Source organism: Manis javanica, chromosome 3, assembly GCF_040802235.1.
Source record: "Manis javanica isolate MJ-LG chromosome 3, MJ_LKY, whole genome shotgun sequence".
Classification (NCBI taxonomy): Eukaryota; Metazoa; Chordata; class Mammalia; order Pholidota; family Manidae; genus Manis; species Manis javanica.
In genome coordinates, this window is record NC_133158.1 from 78,273,602 (window position 1) to 78,293,103 (window position 19,502).

Genomic DNA, 19,502 nt, shown 5'->3' on the forward strand with positions numbered 1-19,502 from the left:
ATCTTTAGAGAATTAGCAAAGGACTATGAGGAAAGGAGCAAGATAGCAGCCAGCAGTGAATACAAGCCAGTCCCAAAATGCAGGTGAGGGTTGGTAATTATGAGGGGTAGGTAGTCTTAGTTCCCTTTTACACAAGGAAACTGAGACTCCAAGTTGAAGTAAATTTCCATAAGTTAATCAGCTAGTAAGTTGCAGGTCCAGGGTTTGAACCAGGAAGTCTGGCCCTAGAAACTGACTCTGAAATACTATACTGCCTCTGAAAACCTAGTGAATTTTATCTGTTCTTCTACAATAGAAAATCTATAAGCTCCTGACGTGTTGTTTCTAATAATGGGCATTAGATAGTAAACAGGAAAAAAAAAAGCCATTGTAGAAGGAGCCATTGGATACCTAAGGTTTAAATGAATTAAAAATGTTAAGAACTTACTGTGTCCCCAAAACTTGTTCTCTTCTACTCCTTCCACCACCACTACTATCTGCAAGTGTTATCACCTCCTCATCTGTTAAGCTCCCCGTTCTCTACTCTCTACAAGGCTACCTCTGGACAAGAGACATGTTCAACCTCTATGTTCATCTTCATGTATATCCTAGAGGCTGAGCATTTTGTTACCATCACTCTTAATAAATTGCTATTTATTTTTATTTTCGTATGTCTTGTCTCTTCCCACACTCCACCCAAGTAGAAAACTTCTTGGAACTAAGGATCCTAGTCGTCTTGGAGTTCTTTTTACCTCCAATGTTGTCATAAATTTAAAAGCACAATAAATGAATGAATGTAGAGGCAAAGGAGAGACCCAGGAGGTCTGAAACAGCTATGGTTCACAGTTACGATGTTTTTTCTCCTGTTTAAAATTATTTTCAAAATGTCATTGAATTCCTCTTCGTTCTCTGGAAGCAGTTTTACCATTTGGGAAGTGTTTGGCTTTAAATCCTCAAAATTAATCCAAATTTTTCATTTAGAAAATGGAAATCTCAGAATCACTTGATTTTCCTCCAAGGTGCAAAATTTAGCGGAACTCAAATAAACTTCAAAAGTGATTCTTTAAAGAAAGTTGCCTGGGGGGGTATGAATTTCCTAATAAATGTTATGCCATCATTTACACAATTCGCCATGAGTTTACATCAGAAATACCTTGTTTGATAATAGATGACCATCTCACCATGTTTTGATAAAGATAACATCCTTTAAAAATTGTGTTTTTTCCTATTGGTTTCAATTATAATGTTTTATGGTCTTCCTGACCTACAATAGATAAATTGTCTCCAAGTTTATCTTTTCCTGGAAATATAATGAAATTAATTCACAATATTTCAATATAAAACATGATTTTTTCAAATGTATTGTACAATGCACTAAGACCAAAATCTAACTTTTAAAAATTCCATCTTAATTATATTTAAAAGAGTCCCCCAAAGTAGTTTATGGCACTGTTCTCATAGGCCAAAACAAGAGTATACCCTGTCCTATATTCATTGTAAAGGGCTTGCTGTTGAGAAAGAATCTTAAGTATTAAGACAGCTGCTAATATAAGGATAAATTAGGGTGTTATCTAGAACATATACAGGATAATATTTAGACATTACAATTTCCTTTACTTTTAGGAACAAGAATATGAATATAATCAAATCCTAGTTTTGTAATTACTCACAGATTATTTCCTCAAATATTTTTCTTTCCCCAGACACCAAGTGCTCTCTGATGCTTAAAGATCATCCTTGAAGTGCTATGCCGTCCAGACCAGCATTTGGCTATATTATATTGTTTTGAAATATTCCCGATTTTTGTTATATTTGGGGGGGGGGTTGCCTTTGTTTTTATTTGTGTTGCTTCTCACCAGCTAAATTGTGAGTTCCTTGCGGCCAGAGCCGAGTGTTGCCTTCTTCATGTACTCCATGGTCAGGCCAATAGATGTCTGGTTGTAGGAGCTGACTACCCAGGGTCTGGTGGTAGGTTTACTGGGGAAGCCTCCCAGTCAACGAAATGAAGTCTGTATTTCCCTGAACTATAAATCTCCATGAGGAAAAAAAAAAAAATCATACAGCTGGCTTAAGGTGTTGACCTATTTCTCAGGTACAGTTATGGTTTACACCTGTTAAGCTGGCATCCCTATTGCTCTCCTTTGTCTTAAAATTGTCCCAGTTTAGTTGAGAAATTATATGCTTAGTCTACATTTGGGAGAAAGCCTCAAATTTTTAGCATGGTTGCCTGATCTTTCACTATCTGATTCCAAATTAACAGCCCAGAATTTTCTCCCCTGGGACACCTCTCAATGAAAAAAGAGGAACAAAATGAAGAAGAGGTTTGCCACAGGTTTGCATCTGATGCATTCCATTCACCAGGCTGGTGCATAGCTGCTCAGCAAACTCTGGGGAGCAAGTTCTCACCAACCTTTTGGCTGATGATTGAATGCTGCTGAGCACCTACAATATGCTGGGCCACAGGCTTTACAGAAATGGGTCCTTAAATCCTCAACCCTGCAACCTTGTGAAGCACATACTATATTATAATCTTCTTCCCAATGAAGACTGTAAATCCCTGAGAAGTTAAGAAATCTACAGGTGGCAAGCTGGCTCCTGCCACATGCATTTCACCACATGCCACAGTGCTTGCCTCTCAGCATATGTATATTCTATTCCTTTTGAACCCTATGCAAAAAGTTATCTCGTGGAAATTACTCCTGATCCTCACCCCCAACATGGTAATTCTGACCAGTGCACTTGCTGACTTGAAGGCTTTGGCTTACATCTGATAGGTAACATGACCTAGCTTTATTATTTGAAAGAAAACTACCCAAACAAAGTCCTGAGTTTTCAATAGTATTTCCTGTAGAGATAATATTAATGAAGTGGTGAACTCTTTGGAAAATGTTTGCACATGCCCAGGCTGTCCTTCAGCAGCAAGCCCCTGCCAAACCTGAAACCAGTTCATGGACAACACCCTACACTAAATTTCTTCATGGGGTTCACATGTAAAACAGAGGCAAGGAAAAAACTAGAGACAAGAAAGTCAACAACGTTAATGTCTAACAGGTCTGCTAAACTAGAAAAGGATGTGTACTGGATGTGGGGGCAAGAGGGTACGAGAAATTGTTTATTAAATATCTGCAGTGTCAGGGAGAGAATTTGTCAGAGCTTGAAAGTAAGGCAGGGTTAGCTTGGGACAGTGGCTGAATGAAAGGCTCCAGATGGTGTGCCAGGACTGCGGGGAATAAGAACTACCTGGTACCTCGCAGCTGTGGGCAGTGGGCAGGCATGGGGGTTGGAAAGGTAGGGCACCGCTGGCTTCATCTTCGTTAGGACACTCCAGAGGGCCCTGCTCTTGAAGTTTCTAATGTTTAGCTTTCAGCTTTGCCAGCACTGTCAGACAGGAAGGCAGTACACATGCTGAGGGCTTGGGGCTGGGCTCTGGTGTCTTGGCCTCCTACCCCCTCCTCTAATCAGGGTTCAGTGCCTGGTCCCCTAGCCCATGGCGCCCCTGCTGCCAGGCCTTCTCTCCCAATCCCCGTGCAGCAACTGCCGCCGCCTTCCACCTGCAGCAGGACTCAGGGAGGGCTGGATGTGCACACCTCCTTGGTGACTTCTGGCAGGACATGGTAGCAGCGTCCCTGCAAGGGCTGGCTGTGTCACAGTGCACTCACTGGGTGATTAGGCAGGTACGAGCCTCTCCCACCCCCGTTCAGCTACACAGCATGTCCCAGGGCAGAGATTGCAATCTCTAGGGATCCACAGACGGGGGAGATTGGCTTTTGCACGCAGGTGAGGGTCCTAGGCAGGTGGGTGCAGAGGGATTGGGGTGAGGGTCTGCACTCGCCTGCAGAGCACAACATTAAATAACCAGTAAATAGTAGCCACCTGACAGGTGGAGAAAGAGACCATCCAAGAAAGGAAATGTTTTATATTTTAGAATTTTTAAAGTCACTTTTTTGCCCTGCTTATAAAAATAGAGGTCCCATCTTTAGATTTTGTATTGATCAGGCCTGCAAAGTATGTAGTCAGCGCTGGGTAAAGTGTGCATTTTCTATAGCACTGTCTGCCCAATTCTCATCAAAATTAAAATAAAATGCTCAGAAAACATTTCCATCAATGCCTCCCTCAATGGGATTTGTCTTTGAAATCCCCCTCTGTTTGGAAAAAGGGTGCATCTTCTTCCATACTGTTTCAGAAAGCTGTGAAGAGTGAAAGGATATAGAGGAGACTTCTGGGGTACACATTGCTGGGTTTAGGAAAAGCCCTCTTTCCCCCTCCAGCCCTTCCCTTCCACTCCCTTCTTCCTCATATATCCTGTCTTCCATGCAAAGCTGGGTTCTCTGTATTTAGACTTTAGATGCGCCACTGTCTCTGCAGCTTCTCACTTTGCCATCAATTTCAAACAACTCCTCTTGTAACATACATGCCAACATAAGCTGTCAGCTCTCTTCAGAACGGGTCTATGACTGAACATTCCAGCATCCCACTAATGGCAGATGATCCTAGTCATTTTGCATTAGCCAGATCCAGATAACCTTCACTATTGTCCCAGCCAGCTTGGGGCTGGGGCCAAAGGGTGCCTCAAAGGTGGAGAGAAGCCAGAATGTGAGCAGAACACAGCAGAATGTTCTGTCAAAATGAGTTTATTTCATTATCCAACTGATTTTGTAATGTTTAATGGAAATAATTACCAAATAATGTAGAATTTGCTTTTAAATTTGCTTTAATGTTTGGGTGAAAGAAGAATCAGGATTAATCTTAAACACAAAACCACCCATTTTTTTAACAAGAAAACTGCAAAGAAAATAAACAGTTCTTTAGATAGGCTTATCAAAGACTAATTCAGTGAGTGAAGTTTACTAGCTTCTAAAAAAATTGACTTGCTTTTGCTGATTGCTATCTCCCAAACCCTTAATTATTTTTCCTTTCTTCCTATGAAACTTCAGACTTCCTCTATCTTTACTTACAGTCCCAGGCAATAAAGGGGCAGAGGAACAGATTCATTCATTTTTTAAGGAATGGTTGTTGTGCAATTCCTTTGTTTTTAGGTTTAAAAGTACAGAAATGAACAAAATATGAACTGAGTCTGGGCCAGATCCAGTGTGATCCTCAGCACAGCACATCCTCCTACAGGCACCTAGAAATACTCTGAAAGGTGAAGGCCCTGTATTAGTTTGTAAGGGTCCCTCATTCTATACACATTCATTTTGATATATAACTAAGGGAAATGTGCAGTAATTTAAGTGATTTATAAAAAATTATTAAATGTTCATAATCATAAACTTAGTAAACAGCAGATTTAGTGCAGTACTGACATTACTGATAACTACTCTGTCTTCTATTTGGACTTTGTAACTACGATGTAACTTTGTAAAGCTACAACTTGGCACATGTCTAAGCAGATAACGGAATTTCCCCAGCTTTCTAGAAAACACCCAGCAGTGTTTTTCCAGAAGGGACCCTGAACTTTCTGAAGGATGTCAGTGATGTTCCTGAGCTAGTCAAGATATCAGTTCCTGCTGTTTCAGCTTTTTAATGTATAAATTACTTAAGGCCACTTGACTATGATATTTTGTGGTTAGTTTTTGTTGATACTACCCCCTGGAGGGATACATCTGTTGTAGCACCAGATCTGAGTCTCTCATTTTCCAGTAACTGGGCTTCCTTGGGGATGTGGAGTGCAGTTCAAGCACAAACCATTTGGACCCTGGTGCTGAAATGGCTCTGTTGTGGTGGTGTCAATTAGTTGTGATTGCTTTGTCCCTGGAATGTGAGAATAGGTGGGGTGGGTGTGGACAAAGTTGGGTTGCTCTACTGTAATTTCAAACTGCTGATAAGTGACCTTTTCAGGAAATGACCAGACCAATAGCATTTTACTGCCATTTTACATTCCAGTGCCCCCACCCTATTGCACACCTCTCCCTCTCCCCCTCCCCTTCATGGACCAACGGGACAGGGAACCGTGACTGCAGTAGGGGAAGATAGTGAAACAGAACCGCAGAGCCAAGAGCCCTGGCTGCAGCTCTGCTTGCTTATCCCTCCATGGCCACACTTCAGAAATTTTTTTTCAGAACTGACTAGTGGGTGAGTGAAACTCTCTGCCTGATGTTAAAACACAAGGAAGCTTTTCAAGGGGATTTTTCAAGCAGACATTACTCAATGTTAGGGTTTGTGAAATAAGGTGCAGGAGCAGTTTGCCAAATGTTAAAGGCTAAAGGCAATATTTAAATCTGGTTGGCACCCACTCAGGTCAGATTACAGTTAAGTGAGCCTTGTGGATGCTTGCAGATACAAAGAATTGATAATATTTCTACAGGGAGATTTCCATGGTCATATTTTTTTTCAGGCTTTATGAGTCATTTTGTTCTTAATAGGAGTCTTACTATTGGCTTCTAATAAAAATACTCACCTTATTTCACCAAATTCTCAAGAAATTTTAACTGTAATTCAAAATGTTATTTCATATAGCACCAAGAAATAATAAGGCTGCTGATTAATGACACTGCTTTTGCACCCCTTAGAGCTCTTATTTGCTAATAAACTCTGTATGTTAGATTAGCTTTAGATTCACACAAAGGTGCAAGTGTAGTGCAGAGAATTCCTGTATACCTTACTATTAATTCTCCTATTCTTAATGTCGTACCTTAATATCAAATTTGTCACAATAATGAAATTGGTAAATGATACATTATTAACTAAAGTCCCTATTTGATTTGATTTCCTTAGTTTTTACTTAAGATCCTTTTTCTCTTCTGGAGTCCCATCCAGAATACCACACTGCATTTAGTTCTGTCTTCTTAGGCTCCAGTGGACTCTTCAGTTTCCCGGATTTTGCTTTATTTTGATGACCTTTACGGTTCGGAGGAGGCCTGGTCTAGTTTTGTAGAATGTCTTCCAATTGAGTTTTATCTAATGTTTTTTTCTTATGGTTGAACTGGGGCTTGGGGTTTGGGGAAGGAAAATGCTTATATTTAAAGTTAGAGGTAAAATAAGCAACAACAGCAAAATTTAGTTACTGTAAATGCTCTTCACATTGAGTCCAACTCCTCTGCTTCACCGTGGGACTCAGCGTCCTCGATAGGCTTGTCTGCCTGCCCTGCGCCCTGTCTGCCAGCACGAACACTAGGGGGGCAGCACTGTTGAAACACTGTTCCAGGAGCTGCTCTTCCAAATCACTGACCCTCTCCAGCCAGTTTTGAAGCTGTCACTTTCTTGACCTGACAAGGAGGTGTCGGGCAATTGCAGCAAGGACACAAAGCCCCTGAGCAGTGTAGGTGTCATTGATGGTCAACTGCATGTGAGAGATGTTAGAAGCTAGGGGGAAGGTATGTCTTAGAACCAATGAAATATGGCCTTCTGAAGTTTTAAAGCCATTTCTTATAAAAGAGCTTTATATTAAATACTGTTAAATTACTATTTGCGGTTCAGACATGACTATGTTGCTTTTATGTCTCCAAACCAAATTAAAACCAGTTAATTCCCTCTGCTAGATTCATAGGAAATTGAATTTCCTTACTTGAGGACACTATTTTCCCCCAGTTTTCCAAACCCTGGGAGCTGGTGGAGTCCACACAGAGGTCCACCCAGCTCCCACACTCAGAGGGAGAGCCCCAGGCTTCATTCCGCCCACAGCATGTACCCTGCTCTAAGCCCCTTTGTGCTCTGGTCCTCCATCACCTGATCAGGTGTCCCCTGGCCAAACCCCGGCCTGGGGCTGGTGTGGCTGCTCAGGGAGGCCCCTGCCATGAAGGGGCCTCTGGCTCCGTGCCCAGTGCTCTCTTTGCTGGGTTCCTAGGGCCCACTTTCCACATACCGGAAGCATGTCAAAGGCTCCTCAGGATAGCAAGAGAAGCTTCCAGCCTCTCCCACTGGGGATCCAGAGGCAGTTCTTTCTCCACTTCTCTGGTGATGAACTGAAGGTTAAACCTCCAAGTCACAAAAGAGATAGTTCCTTTTTTTTTTTTATCAAAAATAAACCTCATTACTGATTAAAGGTGTTTATGGACTGTCTTTAGCAGGCTCAGAGTTACCTGGAAATTGATTTTTATTTTGAATCCCCTCTCTGGGCCTTGGGGAGTATCTGAGATGATGTCTGCCTTCCCTGATTGGGTCCCAAGGGACCCCGACCTTTAAAGCACAGTAAAGTGATCAGAGTAGTGCCTGGCCCCTCTCCTACCAGTGTAAAGCCTGGGTACCCTCCACATAGAGCCTAACAAGGCATTTGCAAGTCATCTGCCTTCAGCTTATGTAGAAGGTGGTTCTCTACACTTCATGATTGCAGAGACAGGAAAGAAATCAGGAAGGGCACTAGGCCGAAAAACTCTCTCCATTTGATGCTCAATGCCCTGTGTGTATTCATAGTGGATGTATGTTTTTCTTATGCAGTTAAAATAGAGAAGATTATGAGTAGAGATACCATATTAACATGAATTCACTCACAGTAAGTGCAAATGGCTACTTTGTTCCTCTCTGAGAACAATGAAATGGGCTTAAAGAGGACAGCCATATCTGTTAAGTGAGGAGGCACCTCAGAGGGGGAAATGCCCATGGAAGCTTAAATCTGGGGCCTTGGTGAAACAGTTTATTCTAACTCAGAACTCTGGTAAGACTATGTGTAAATATTCTAGGAATGCTTGCAACCCACTGCCTCATTTTAGTTATTTCCAAAGAGAACACATAATACCATTGGTTCCATTATACATTGTTTGTTTTCCTAATTTATATCTCAGCTACTCAATAGAAAAGCTGAAGCAGGTTATGAAAATAGAATAACAGCGTAACATTAAAAAAATTTAGTAACAAATGGGAAAGAAAAATGAGGGAATATTCTCATAAACCCAGGGAGAGTTACTCAACAGAAATATCTGTAGAGGGTCCTGCACATTTAATAGAGGTGGTTCAGATGGTCCAAGTTATATTTTATTAAAGAAGCATTCCATTGAATCCCCTATTTATTAACTAGGAATTGGTGTTGGATTTTGTCAAATGCCTTTTCAGCACCTGTGGAAATAGGATTTTTTTCTCCTCCTATGTAACAGTCCTGGAATAAACTACACTTGGCCACAACATATTATTATACTATGTACTGTCAGATTTGGCTTGCCAATATATTTTGTAGGAACTTTTGCATGGAATTTCTGAGTAAGTATTGTTAAAGAAAACATTATTTAGGGGCAGTTGTTAAAAATGGTAAGGAAGACTTTATTCAAAGTGGTTCGATTGTGATAGGTATAGGGACCACTGTAATACAGTCTTGCAGAGGAAGGAAAGAGTTTGAACTCAATTCCAAACACAACAGGGAAAAGTGGGAATTTCTAGCTAAGGAGCAGAGTGGGAGTCAGTGGATGGAAAATTACTAAGAAGAAACATAGGGTAAAGGGGGATTCTGGCTTAACTAACCTGATAGGATTCTTGCTGAAAGCAGGCCAAGGAGATCAGACTTTACCTGGGGAATGGGGGAACCTGATTTGATATTGAGCGTGATCATGTATGGAGGATGGGGGATTCTGGCTGAACCATCTTAGCAAGACTTTTGCTAAAAAAGAACAATGCACAGATGAACACAGAGGCCCAAAAGTCAGGGCCTGGTCAAAAAAAAAGTTCAGAAAAGCCTGATTAGAGTTTGAAAGAGAAAGAATCTGACATCCATGTGTTATGTAATTTTCTTTTTATGACATTTCTGCATTTTGGAATATGCAGTGCTTGCTTTAACAAAAAAGGTTTTGAACATTTTCCCTTCTTCTAATATGTCTTCAGGGCCTCTTAGGACACAAACTTCTGCTTTCAAGAAATTGTCAGCATCATGAGAGCTAACATAAAATTAGCACTTCCTGTGTGTTCAGCACTACCACAGGTTAATCATCACTAAGAACCCTATGAGGCTAGCTACTATGATTTTTCCCATTTTGCAGGTGAGGAAACTGAGGTGCATAGATACTAAGCACTTGGCCTTGTGTGAGCAACTAGTTGAGGAGGATTTGATTCCAGGCTCCAGACTCTATGCTCTTATGTCCATAAACTTAGTTTGACATGAAACCAAATTATTTTTAAAAATGGTCAAAGTAAATAAATTACTGCTTTTTCAGGCCTCTTACCTGATTTCCTTTAGGATCATCCTAACTTACTTTAGGTATATTTGGTGGAAACTTAAGTGGCAGAAGTAAACCTCACCAGGATAACATTCTGAAGCAGTATAGATTGCAAAGCAGATGTCCTCTAATGAGTATGAGACTTGGGATTTTTCAAGCAGAGCAATTATGAGGAGATTATTTGCATCATCAAAAACTGGGACTTTATAAAGGAATATCAGTAGTAGGTTTCTTTAAATAGTAAGCTGTCCCTGTTCTCTACCAAAGGGCATTAAAAATATTACACAAGTAAGATTGAATTAGTCTGCAACATTGTAGAGGTTTATTAGGAATGGAAAGTTTGTTAAGGTAACTGTATTCGACACAAATTTTCTTAAATTGACATTGTATTTACATATGTTGTCTCAATGAAGACACAGTATATTTTGTCATATGTTGTCAGAATTTCTGGTCAAGGTACAGTGTATATATTTCCAGGCTGCTACAAATCCATGAGAATTTCATAGAGCAGAACAGAAATAAAAATGCTTTTCAGTTGTTTGATTTTCCCAAGGCTGTGTTGTAAATTGAGTGCCAAAAATGATGAAATGCATGAATTTGGAAGTTTTTAATGAACAGTGAGAGCCTGCATAGGCACCCAGATCCCAACATTTCTTCTGATTTGTAATTGGCTGTAACAGCCTAGGCTTTATGCAAAATGACTGTGATCAAAGCAAAAATTACTTTTAAATTGCTCATATAACCATGTCTTGGATCATGGCACTAGCTTTGGCTACTATGTATGTTATTTTTCTCATATTTCAGGACTTTTTTTAAAAACCATTGAGACATACTTGAGTTAATTGTATCAATGAAGGAAATAAAAAGCTAGCTCTAAGAGACTTTGCCACAGTTTAAGAAAAATAAGGATTTAGCTTTGTTTTCCAGAATTGAATTCTGGAAACTCATTAAAAGGACATTTGGGAACTAGATAAAGATAGCAATATAATATACAAAGCCAAGTGCAAAATAAAGATGCAGGGTCCCTGGTTCAAAAACCATGAAAAAAAAGTATCATTAAAGGAGCTAAAAATATAGTTTTTTCCTTTCTTCCACAGTTTCTCTCTTAACTTGTCATGGTGTTATTTTATTTGCTATTTAATGTCATTAAATAAATTAAAATTTTAAATTATCAGGCTGAATGTTACCATTTATATTGTGTAGCACTAGCTTTAAATGCAAATATGAACTTTAACTCCTAAGCAAAAATCACTGAAATTATACCATTTGTATTTTGTAGTTCATACGTGCATATGTATTTCATTCTTACCAGAATAGTGGAAATGCACAAACTAACTAAACTTTGTGCTTGATACATGTACATTCTACCAATACTGCGCTTTGACTTAAGAGTGAGGGAGATGTGAAAGAGAAAGGATTAGGGGTTGCTCTTGCTTGCTCTTTCCCCTGTGTCTTCATTTTCATCATACATGGTTAGCAAATACAGGGAAGTAACATGATAAAGGATATGATATGTTCATTTGTGTTTTTTAAAATGCCATTGCCTTCTCTCTGCATAGAAACAATTTCTGGTTTGAATGGAAAGTGATGCCTTGCAGCATAGTCAGTGACACCTCCAATGCCTCCTTCCTCAGTCATAAATGTATGTGCTCAGCTTGTTCTGCTTGAGTCTTGCTGAAGTTCCAGGCACATGGGGCCTTTGGAATGCTGTGCTAATAGGGCACCCAAAATGCTCTGTGTGAATGGAAGTCACTGTAGCTATGCTTATTGCTCCTCTGCTCATATGCATGCTCCGTTGTCCTATTGGACTTCACTTACAAAACACAGTTCAAAGATAAAAGTATTATGATCTTCAGGATGGTGACAGCAGGGCATTAAACCAAGCATGGGACCCTTCTAAACATGGAGCCCTTGTGACTGTGCATGTCACATGTCCAGGATTCTGACCTACCTCAGTGACCTCATCTACAAATTGGGATGCTAACAGTACATACATATGAGGTAGGATTGCCATGAGTAGTGATTAAGAATGTGAAATGCTTAACAAGTATTCTGCACATAGGAAGTACTTAATACATAGTATTTTCTTGATACCTATAATGCTCTGTATCTCAAATAAAGTCAGGATATAGTTATTGTATTCCTACTATGGAATTTGATTTAAGTTAAGCATTCCTTATATAAGCTCCACTAAGCAAGATATGCTTTCAAACACATAAGACTGAAATACAAGAAATGCTCCATTATCTGTGTTGTGGTCATGAGTCAACTATTAATAAACAGTCAAAGATCTGAGGTCAGTTCAAGAGGTTACCTGGTTTACTTTATGCAGTGTAAGTACTGTAGCAGGTTATAGCAAATAGGTCTGTGTGAGGTGTCCAGATAAAGACAAAAGCTCAAGTTATTAAAAGTGGCTGAATTGCCATGTTGTCACTAGCTGAGAATGAGGTCAGCTCTGTAAAGCCTTGGGCAGAGAAAGCCTTTGTTCCAAACTTATGGAGGGGAGATATTTGAACCTAGAATTAAAACTAAACCTAAATCTAAGGTCTGCCTGAGCAATTAGGGGTGAATTTTTGTTGACTACTGCATCCAAATGAAGTTCGGTATAGAATAAGTTTCAGGATCCAAAGTTACTGAAGGAATATTGTAGACAATGCCCATTAACCAGTAAATCCAGTAGAGTTGCCTATAAAATGCTGTTTAGAGTACCCAACATGTATTTGGATTATTTATATATTTAAACCAATCATTCATCTTGGAAGCATCAATTTAAAAAATTATTGGATAAATTATTAGCCTCTGATTGAATTAGTACACTGATTGTTTAAACATCATTTTATTTAAAACCCAAATTTATTTTTTTAAAGATCCATTGGGAAAGTTTAGGTGAAAAGTATACCAACCTGAAATTGTGACTTTGTTTAAAAATTGTTCATGAACATGACTAGTTGAATATGGTAACAGGCTGAGAAATTATGCAAATAGGATAAAATATAGATATAATATTTAAAATATTCATATTTCCAGAAAAGTGAGCAATTTTGGTTCAATCATACAACATGTTATGTCTCATATTGTATGCAAGTGTGATTTTCCCTCTCTGATTCTGAAGCATCATGCTGACCATGTGTGAAGAATGGGATAACAGAATAAATAGGGTCTGATGTTTTAAAAAAAATCTCTGCAGAGAAAAGGACTAGTGAAAATGTGGCATGAAATCTATGTCTAACAAGATTCTGGTAAGACCTCTCCCCCACACCTGTGCCTTTGGTTTTGAAAACCTGGATTTAATTTTCATTTTAAAATCTTAACAGACCAAACTATTTCAGGAAGTATGAACTTTCTGAATTCCTGGATCCTCTTGTCCATGGTGCTGGGGTTACGATGACTAACTCTGAGCAACACTGAGTCAGAACAGGGATATGCTATTGTGGATACTGCTTGTTCTCAAAGAATTTTACTGGTAACTGTTATTGCTTCCAGATGCAGAGCCTAAATATCTGATAGTTGTGCGGCCTGCTCCTCCTCCAAGTCAAAAGAAGTCGTGCTCAGGTATTTTCTGTTGATTTTTTTTTTCCTCTCGTTAACTTTAAACCATACCTCTTCATCTCCTTTCTACCCGTGGAGACCAGGTGGCATGGAGGTGCCTTGGGAGTACAGATTAGAAGTCGAATACGCACAGCAGGCGCAGTGTCACAGTTAGTCCTTCTCGCCCGGAAGCAGTCTGGTGGTGGACACTGCTCCGGAACTTCTCCCAGCACCACCACGTACAAACTCCAGGGATTTAGGCCAATTATGGAACCTCCGCTCCTTCTTTCTGCTGCATAATAGGGTCAGTTGTGGGGATCAAATGAGATCATGCATATGTGACATGAAGGACAGGGCCTGGCCCAAAGCAAGGGCTCACTCAGAGTTAGCTATAGCCTGTTTTGCAATGTGGAAACTCATGCCAGCAACTGAGCCTTTCAGATCTAAGGGCAAAGTTTAATGTCTAACTTTTGCTGAAAGACACTGTTTACATTTCAAAAGCATAACTCACTTACATGTGTGTTAAATGGATTGGAACTTAGGTTTTACTTGTTCCTTATCTCTTCCTTCTAATCCTCTACTATTTAGTCAAACAAAGAGCACAGATTCCTTTTCTAAACAGCAACGTAACACCCATCTTCCCAGGCGTTAAGGGGATGTGAAACAGGAAAGTAAATACCATAGGAATAGATGAGTAGCAATATTTCTACATGACTAAAGGCAGATTACAATCCTATACTCTTCCAGTATCACACTAAAATTTCTTCTCAGGTCAAATACCCAGGCCATTTCTCTCAGGAAGAACCTGTAGAAGTGTGAATGTACTTTTACTGTCTGATACCACGACTTCTGTAGATAAAATTGATCACAATGTTTTTCTTATTGTCTAATGTAATACGTTCTCAAAATAACTTTTCCTAGTCATGTTTATCTTTTATACACTAGATGGCTCACAAAGGATTTTTTTTGTTTGTTATTTCTTTCTAAAGGGATGAATGGTCAGGGAGGAGCGTACAAACTTCAGATACACAGAGCAAAGGGCCTTTGTAGCTGCATGCTCTGTCTTCTAGATATATCGGTCAGCCTGGTTACCAGAAATCACAGCCTGGTTACCACAATCCCCTCCCCCCACTCTGTTTGGTTTCCACTTCTTTTACAGAAAAGCAGTAAATGGTCAAGTATTTTGACAAATATACATTCCATTTCCTGGCCTCTTATATTATGCACAAAAAAGACTTCAATCACTCCTGAAAGCTTGTTAGTGGTAATTGTCCAGGCAGATTTCCACACATTTTAGAGTAAATGTACTCTCAATATTTTAAGACTCTATTTCAGAATATTTAACAATAAAGTCAAGTAGCATGAGTATGGTTTCATGGGGTTCTGGCTTCATATTCATTCACCTGTTTCTTAATACAAACAAAAATATATAAGGAAAGTCAAGAGAGTGTGATTATACCTTAGTGCCACTTCATCGCTTCATTTCATTTTGAGGCTTCTGTGACACTGATCTTAGAAACTATTTTTCCCATTGTGATGACTAGCTCAGGAAATTGTTTAATCTTGCTCAGGATATAACACTCCACCTTTCCTTTCAGGCAACGGATATGATATTTGTTTTTGCAGTCTGCATTTGAAAATGATATAATTACTAATGGAATAACTTCCATCATTTTATATTTGCATCTGTCACATAGATTTCAATTAATAATTTTCATACTAAAATCTAAATTTAGTGCAATAATTCTTTGATGGTAATGTAAGCCTTAGGTTCCCTTGGAGAAAGAAAAATATACCTAAGTGATGACATTATCTTCCTACACATTGTGAGCTATGCCAAAGATGTAGAAAAAGAAAACTAGATTACATTTCAGAAGACTTAGATTTGAATATTAACTGTTCTTGAGGTGACCTTGGACTCCCTTGAAACTTCTCTCAGCCTTATTTTTATTCTGTTAAATGAGATCCACTATATTAGATAACTAACACAAGTTCTTCCTGTAGCAAATACAACATACATAGTCTCATGAATTGAAAGAAGAAATGCAATGGAAATACAAAGCATGTATGTTTCATTCTATTTAGTTTTGTTGGCACTCCAGCTGGATTTTTATTTACTTTGACATTTTTATGAGCCAGTGTTGGTTTCCATAGTAGACGATCTTCTCTCCTCCTTTTCACTGTCCCCCATTCCTGGAGTTTCAAGTATTTTTCAAAATGCAAATGTCTGCTTCCTATATACTTGAAAAGAATCTGTAGCAATCTCTCAGCACCACGCCTGACATTGCCCAAATTCAGTTAGTTCCATCAGAACAATTGTGCTTCCTACATTATTCCTACTCTTCTTGCATTATTAAAAATGTGTGAACATTTTCCATTTAGATACTCACTGTAAAAAATATGTTCATTGCAATAGCATGACAAGGGATTTTATACTACAAATAGATTTTTTTTTAAAGAATATAACCTACAATCTAGATGGTAAGTTTGTTTTTTCTTAGTTGTTATTGCACTTTAATACATGGTCCCAGGAAAAAAATAAGCTTGATTTTATTTTATCTGTAAAAGAAATGAAGTGTGTGTATGTGTATGTGTGTTTGTTTATTTCACTGGTAATAGCCAAGACCTTCATATCCACAAGCAAAAACTAGATATGACTGGATACAGTTTATATGCATGCATTACACATATATGCCTATGTACATATATATATATATATACACATACACTTACATAACATAGATATCAAAAAGGATATTTCATTTGGTTCATGCTTAAATTCATGGGCAAATAATTAGTAGTATTTGTGCACTATGTGAAAAGTAAAGGAACTTGATGCTTTTATACTCTTCATCATCTTGCCAAGTTATCTTTATGCATTTTATCCCAATCAGGAAAATATACTAAATGTTACCAGAATTAACCTGTATGTTGCCTCCATAGGTAAATCACGCCCTCGCAAACCTCTCCAGATGGTGGTTGGCACTCTGACACCAAGCTCAGTCTTCCTGTCCTGGGGTTTCCTCATTAACCCACAACATGACTGGACGTTGCCTAGTCACTGTCCCAATGACAGGTAATTCACCATAATGGAAGATAGTATTTTTCACTGGAAATTAGCTCTTGTTTTTAGTAGTATCTGTACATGTTTCAGAAGAATGTATAAATATTAGAGGCATCAGCATTTACATATCACCCATTAGCCCTATAGCCTGTTCTAAGTGTAAGCGGAATGCAGATACTTAAGTCAGGGCCCCTCCCTTTGAGCGATTTACCACCTACCTGATAAAATACATGCAAGTATTTTTTCTTTCCCAATAATAAACTGCAAGGGAGAATAAACTAAACAGCAAGTGGGTAGTATCAGTGAGAAATGTAGTAAAAACTCGGAGGATAAGGCTGAAGGCAGTTAGGAAAGACTACCTTTCCAACTGACCTTTGCTGGAAAAGGATGGATCTTTGATTTAACTGAAGACATGCTAAAAGTAGTAGTTCTCAAACTGTGACCCCCAAATCAAACAGTACCAGCATCAAAACCCCTTGGGAACTTGTCAAAAATGGGAATTCTCTGGCCCACGCTCCAGACCTACTGTACCAGAAACTGTCAGCGTGGGCCCAGTAATCTGTATGATGCAAGCATATGTTTAATAATCACTGGCTTAGAAAACTGGAAAGATACACACAGGGAGAGAGGTGGGCACAGGAAAAGCACAGAGTTGGAAATGAAGCTACAGTCTTCTTTGGCAGGACAAAATAAGAAAAATCTAAGTATATTTTTAAATTACTGCCATTTAGCAACCAGCACATGTATTTGACACTGTCTATGAGCTGGGCATTGTACTACATGCTGAAGCATAATTCTGAATCAAATGATATTTACTTATAAATATTTTCTACATTATGTCCAAAATTCAAAAATCTGTTCAGTAAGCATTCACAATTTTCAGCTTTAGCCAAGACATTTTATTTAAAATTATTTTAAAAGTTTTTTTAAGTATACTCAAAGTGATTTTTAAATTTTGAAATCATTTTAAATAAAAATGTGTTATTGAGGTATAATTTAAATCTGGTAAAATTCAGATCTTAAGTGTGCAGTTTCATCAGTTGTCCAAAATACATATAATCTTGTATCCTATACCCTACCAAGAAATAGAACATTTTCATCCTCCCAGAAAGTACTTTGCTCAAGAAGAAACCACTAATTTGATTTTTATCCCCATAGATTAATTTTGCATACTCTATAATTCCACATAAATGGAAGTTCATTTTTGTGTCTGCTTTCATTTAGACTGTTTCTTAAATTCATTCATGACATTGCAGGTATCATAATTCAGTCTTTTTAAAATCTTAGTAGTATCCCATTATGTAAATACTCCAGAATTTAGTTATCTATTCTTTTGCTGGTGGACATGTGAATCATATCTTGTTTTTTATTATTATGAATATGGATTTTTATAAAGATTTTTGTGTAAGACTTTTGTGAAGGTATCTTTTAATTCTCTTAGATAAATACCTAGAATTAGAGTTGCTGTGTCACCAGAAAGTGTATATTTAACTTTTTTTGTTGGGGACCCAGCTTTTCCATTTACCCTCCCACAAGCAATGTATGAAAGTTCTGATTGTTCCACATCCTCACCAGCATTTCATGTTCTCAGCATTTTTCATTTTAGCTATTCTAATGCAATAGTCTTGCATTATGGTTTTAATGTGCATTTCTCTTATACTAAGAATACTGAGCACTTTTTCATGTACATTTTGGCCATATGTCTTTTTCTGTAGAGTCTTGTTTATTTTTTCTTTGTTTAAATTAAACTTAAAAAGAAAAGACCTTTAAAATACTTCTAAGTTCTCAAAGTACCTTTCATGTGACTTTGATTATGAAATCTAGTCTAAGAAAGAAAAAAATTAAATTTTCCTTTAGCCCATGGTTTTTAAGGAAGATATTCTTGGAGAATGGCATGTACAGGATATTGCTAAAACCAAATATATTGAAAAATAATTTTGAGATGTTTCAAAGAAAATGGATTTGAAAGAGCATGGTTCCTTTCGATAATTCTACTGAATTTGTCCAGTGCTGAGAAAATAAACATTTATGGATTTTTTTCCTTCTTCCTTTTCCTTTTCCCTTTTTTTTTTTTTAGTTTCCTATTGAAAAAGAAGGAAAAAAGTGAGAGAAGGAAGGAAGTTTGATACTCTTGCAGAAAAATGCAGCTGATTTTAATGGTTATTCAACATGCTTGATAAATCCATAAAGTTCAGTAACTTGCAAATTCGTATAACATATGTTGGATATGATTTTCTTTGTCCTCAAGCCTTTCCTTCAATTTCACCTGGTCCCACTAAACCACTCCATGAAAAGGTTCATCTGATGACTGGTTCTAACTGAATGATGTTGCCATGGTCTGATAGCACAAGGGGATAATGACTATGGAGACGTGGCCCAGAGGAGCTGGGGTTTTAACCAAAGTAGTTGACTTAAAGTCCAAGCTACGCAGACCACACATGCACCTCTTCCTCACTCCCTCCCTCATACCCTGGCTCTACTTTTCTCATCAAATAGCCTGTCAAATCATAACATACAAAATCAGTAATTCCAGCAAGAATAAAGTTTTTTAAAAGATACCTAAATGACTGATAATCAAAGCATTCTTGACAGAAATAGGCAACTATTAGGACATGACTACAAGGGAAGAATTGAACAGTAATGACTAACAAGAAGCATTTGGAGTACTTGCGGATTTCATTTACACATGCCTCCTTTCTCCATGGTTAGCACAGTTAATAAAGAGCTGACATTTATAGTCTTTGTAGTATCAGAGAAAAAATAGTAGTCCCTCTTTAAAAGCTCTGGAACTATTGTATGCATTATAAACACCCAAATAAATTCACAAGATTTCTAAATCAATATAATTAGAAGAA

The 19,502-nt window shown here is 38.2% G+C and overlaps 1 protein-coding gene across 26 annotated transcripts in view; it reads left to right on the forward strand.

Moving 5' to 3' along the window:
• The window catches only part of ABI3BP (ABI family member 3 binding protein), a 238,687-nt gene that overhangs the window by 75,835 nt on the left and 143,350 nt on the right, over window positions 1-19,502 (forward strand). For all 26 annotated transcript variants that reach the window (XM_036998592.2, XM_073231729.1, XM_073231731.1 and 23 more), the window contains exons 3-4: window positions 13,539-13,607; window positions 16,527-16,659. In XM_036998592.2, coding sequence (XP_036854487.2) covers window positions 13,539-13,607; window positions 16,527-16,659 — 202 coding nt within the window. The remainder of the gene's footprint in view (window positions 1-13,538; window positions 13,608-16,526; window positions 16,660-19,502) is intronic.